This window comes from Strongylocentrotus purpuratus, unplaced genomic scaffold (genome assembly GCF_000002235.5).
Source record: "Strongylocentrotus purpuratus isolate Spur 01 unplaced genomic scaffold, Spur_5.0 spur5_scaffold_5, whole genome shotgun sequence".
In the NCBI taxonomy this organism is placed as follows: domain Eukaryota; kingdom Metazoa; phylum Echinodermata; class Echinoidea; order Camarodonta; family Strongylocentrotidae; genus Strongylocentrotus; species Strongylocentrotus purpuratus.
The window spans coordinates 17682748-17686842 of NW_022145611.1; the positions used below are offsets into that span (position 1 = coordinate 17682748).

At 40.8% G+C, this 4095-nt stretch overlaps 1 protein-coding gene across 1 annotated transcript; it reads right to left on the minus strand.

The window, feature by feature from the left end:
* Window positions 1-1610: 1610 nt before the first annotated feature.
* On the minus strand, window positions 1611-3203 carry LOC100888454 (ankyrin repeat domain-containing protein 26-like). The gene has a single exon (XM_011667568.2). The coding sequence runs from the start codon at window positions 3201-3203 to the stop codon at window positions 1611-1613; it is 1593 nt and encodes a 530-aa protein (XP_011665870.1).
* Window positions 3204-4095: the final 892 nt, after the last annotated feature.

Consider the following 4095-nt stretch of genomic DNA (forward strand, 5'->3'; position numbering starts at 1 on the left):
ATACTGCCCAGCTTATTTCTCAATCGATTTAATTTTTCAGCAATAATTATAAAAGAGCACAATGTTTTGTGATGTTATAGGACGCCATGCGAATTCTTTGTCGCCATCTTGGTATTCAAACTGGCACCTTCGCCTTGGTATTTACACGCATTTTCTCAAATCGTGCTTTTGGCTGGCCACGAAGATAGATGTGTGAATGAATCATGTTGGAAAACAAAATGCCTGTAACTCGGTTTACAGAATTGTGTGTTCTCACGCACTGCTGTGTCGAGAACTATTTGACCCTTAAGCCCGTCGAACATGAGAAGTTATTTCTATTGCGTTATCACCTGCGCTAATTAAGCCTGCGCTAATCAGTCTATCATACTATGCCGATAATTAAATGTATTGTACAATCTCCCTCTTACAGGGCAGTCGCATGCGCCGCAGTCCTACGTCAGAAATTTGTGTAATTTAGTGGTATTACAGGTACCTCCCGATAGGAAGAAAAAAAATCGAATAACACATACTTCACATTCGTATTATGTCCTATATCTGAATTCAATGAAAGCAAACCTGTACAAAATAATTCCTTCATCTGCGGTAACAGCTCCATGGATCCGATATGAGCTCATAACTTAACACTGATATACTTTGAATAATTTACTTGATCAATTTTTACTGATAAATAGACACACAGAGAGAAGGGGAGAGGGTGGCTTTTAAAGAAATGAAAATCACATGCTGAAAATTTTTCTGTCCACATTAAGCCGGTGATATTCCATTATCTCTATGATTATATTCATATTTGAAAATGTATAACTGATGATATGATTATATTCATTTTTGAGAATGTAAAACTGATTATATGATTATATTCATATTTGAAATTGGAAAAAACGCTATACCATGTACACATTAAAACGATCTAAATTTTAAGCTATATATTGTGTATTCAAAACATCATATTTTATATAGCTTGCGTCACATTTAGGTTAGGGCCGTATATTCGGTTCCCTCTGTCCACTTCACTATCAGTATGTAATGATCTAGATCTTAGCACCTAATTTTTAAATTGTTTTAAACAATGAAGCAAAAACTAAGTTTTTACTACATTAACAAATTTAACCGGTTACACAGCCACATGCAGTTGCTTTTATAAAAGTACAAAATAAAGAAGATTTGACCTGCAAATCATTTAATTACTATTTCTGTCTACTCAATGATAAAGTGGAATGTGTTTAAAAATATTGCACTAGACGTGGAAAAAAGCAACGGTGAATAATAATTGTTAATAAGTGGCAAACATTACGACTTTTCTCAGAAATACATCGTGTATGCCATTTCATGTTAACTCAAATATCCCCAGTAACACGGTAACATAAGAGGAAGACATACCAGGCAAATAATTCAATCAATATTATACATGTATATAATTATATATATATATATATATATATATGAAAAGCCTCAAACCACTCTAACACACTTATTATAAATGAATATTGAGAAAAGTACAAACGCAAAATACACCCTGACATTTAAAGAAATACCTCACACAGTTACTATACATGGCATAAAGAAATAATGCAGAAATAGTGCGTTTCCATCAGAGATGACATTAAGGTTTTCTACTGTCCAGTCACAACGCGCTTGGGAGAAAGAGGAGGTAGGCGTGGTGTCTGGTCACCTTTACCATGGACATCTACCCTCAACATGTGCTCTTTCGGTCGTGACTTGTTGGACTCAATGTCCACGTTAATATGTGTTGTACTGTTGACACTGTGTCGCATATATGCAGGATCGGGGGAAGAGCACGTCGGGGACAGCGCTTCAGTGCTTCGACTCAAGAATGACAAGTTAAGCAAATTCTTGGTGTTTGGATTTTCTAGGTAGAGATTTGACAAAGATTGACCCATTTTCTTCTGCACGCTAAGTTCCTCATCGGAATTGGAACTTCGTTCGTACGTGAACCCATCAAAGCTCTTGGACTGTTTCTGATTAGAGTGGCGGTTAATGGCAGATAGGGGGCGGCGTGGCCCCGACGTTGGTTTTGTTCGCTTTATGAAGATGTTATTCGTTCCCGATCGGTTGTCGGAATCCTGGTCGAGATTGACAGCATCTTCTTCGTAATGGTAGTGAAGTGCTTCAGGGTTTGTAACTTCTGGTAAGCTTGCTCGTTTCATCTCGATGATGTGTTTCCTTACACCAGGGATATCATTGATGTTCTTGACCGGATGTAAGGCGTGAAAACGACGTGACAAAGCGTCCATGTGCGGCTGAGGATTCTTCCGGTAGGTGGGCGGGGTAGGTACGGCTATTGTTCCCTTCGAGCAATACTGTCTTGGAGAGAGTTCCTCACTTGAACTATCCTTGCTATTATTACCACGTGGACTGTATCCATCAGCACTGGAGCTATTTGATTCCATGCTTTCGTTCTTTTGCAAGTTTGACCGGGGATCAGCATCCTGTTTCGTTGGGCTCGAGTCTGCCGGTTTCGACTGGCGACGGATTTTAGGCAAAAAGGCCTCCATTTCTGGAGTAGAACAACCCCCTTCACGAGCCCATTCCGCGGCAGTCATGTTCTTAATTTGGTCTCTTTGATCTAATGATGCCTTACCCTCGTGGGCAAGCAGCTTCACGCACTCCATATCGCCAATTTTGGCGGCCGTCATCAATGCACTCATCCCCTCAGCATTCAGCTTATCTACGTCGAGGCCTAATCTTCGAAACGATCTTGTGAGAATCAATATCCCCGTCGCATTTCCGACCATGCTGCAATACATTAATGGAGTATTCCCATTGTTGTCGTCTATGTTCGGATCCACGTTGTTTTTCACCAAAACTTTAATCACGTCATTGTAGTGTAATTCGGCTGCATAGCAGAGTGCAGTCCTACCCATGTTATCCCGATGATTTACATTGGCTCCATGCTGAATTAAAAGGTGGACGACCTTTAATCGCGTCTGGCCATCGTCGACCTTCATGGCTCTGATGAGAGGGGTTTTCCCATGCAAGTCCCGCGAGTTGACAACACTCTGACCCTCGACAGCATCTAGAATAAACTTGGCAAGATGGATCTTGCCCTTTGCTACGGCATCATGAATGGCGGCTCCTCCCGAAACCTGCCCGAGGCTTCCTCGTCGAGCTCGCTCACGAACCGATGGTATACGACGAAAGATGGAAGACATAGTTGGTGAACCGCCATCGCCGTGACTCGACATGTTTATATCTGTTCAGTAATAGCTCTATATATCTCCTCTAATCCAAGAAATTCACGGACTTGATATCAGGTTCAAATAATGTCAAATACCTCTGTCGCTTACGTCAAAATGACGCCCTAATAAAATCGCAGTTAGATCTGACATTCTCCCGCAGACATGCCATTAGAATCTAATGTTCACGACGAGAATTCAACTTAGGTCCAATATATGTTCTGCTTGCAAAATAAATCCATCTTATGAGCAAAAGACGAGCTAAATAGTAGCATACATCCCATGAATAGTGCAATTCGTCTTAAGAATCCGAGGGTGGGATTAGAACGAAATCTTATTCCTGCTTTCCCTGTTAGGAAGAGAAGACTTTCAATATAAAATGTCTTTATTTGTAGTTTTAAAGCTTCAGTATTTCAAGAAGATGGTGGCGAGCATTTGGCAAACACGACCTCGATGTCTTCCGCACATCAAATCAGTATCAGACACGCGTTCGTCCGGAGGAAAAATGATCACTTGGGGTAGAGAATATTGCCTGCGACCGTCTGTCTTTATATGAGATAGGGATCCTCCAGGAAAGAAAGCAATTTATCCTTCCTTGGTGAATATGATTACGATTCCGCATTCATCCGTCCCGTGCTTTCACGGTGTAATTATTTCCTAGCCCCACCATCCGTTATCTTTCCAATATCATTCGACACGCATCGCTCCAAGCTTAGATGAAACAATACGAAGGTGGCAAATAATGAATTCAAACGTAACGATAAGCAAGCTTGAATTCGTAAGAATGTTTCAGATCGCCGCTGTCAGGTTTTATTGCGCCCATAACAACCTGCATCATGATGCATCTGATATCAAACTGTCATCGCGAAATTCAACAACCCTCCTGGTAGGTAAAGAGCTT

Excerpts from the sequence above, each read along its gene's own strand:
- LOC100888454 (XM_011667568.2), bottom strand. The coding sequence starts at position 3,203 with ATGTCGAGTCACGGCGATGGCGGTTCACCAACTATGTCTTCCATCTTT.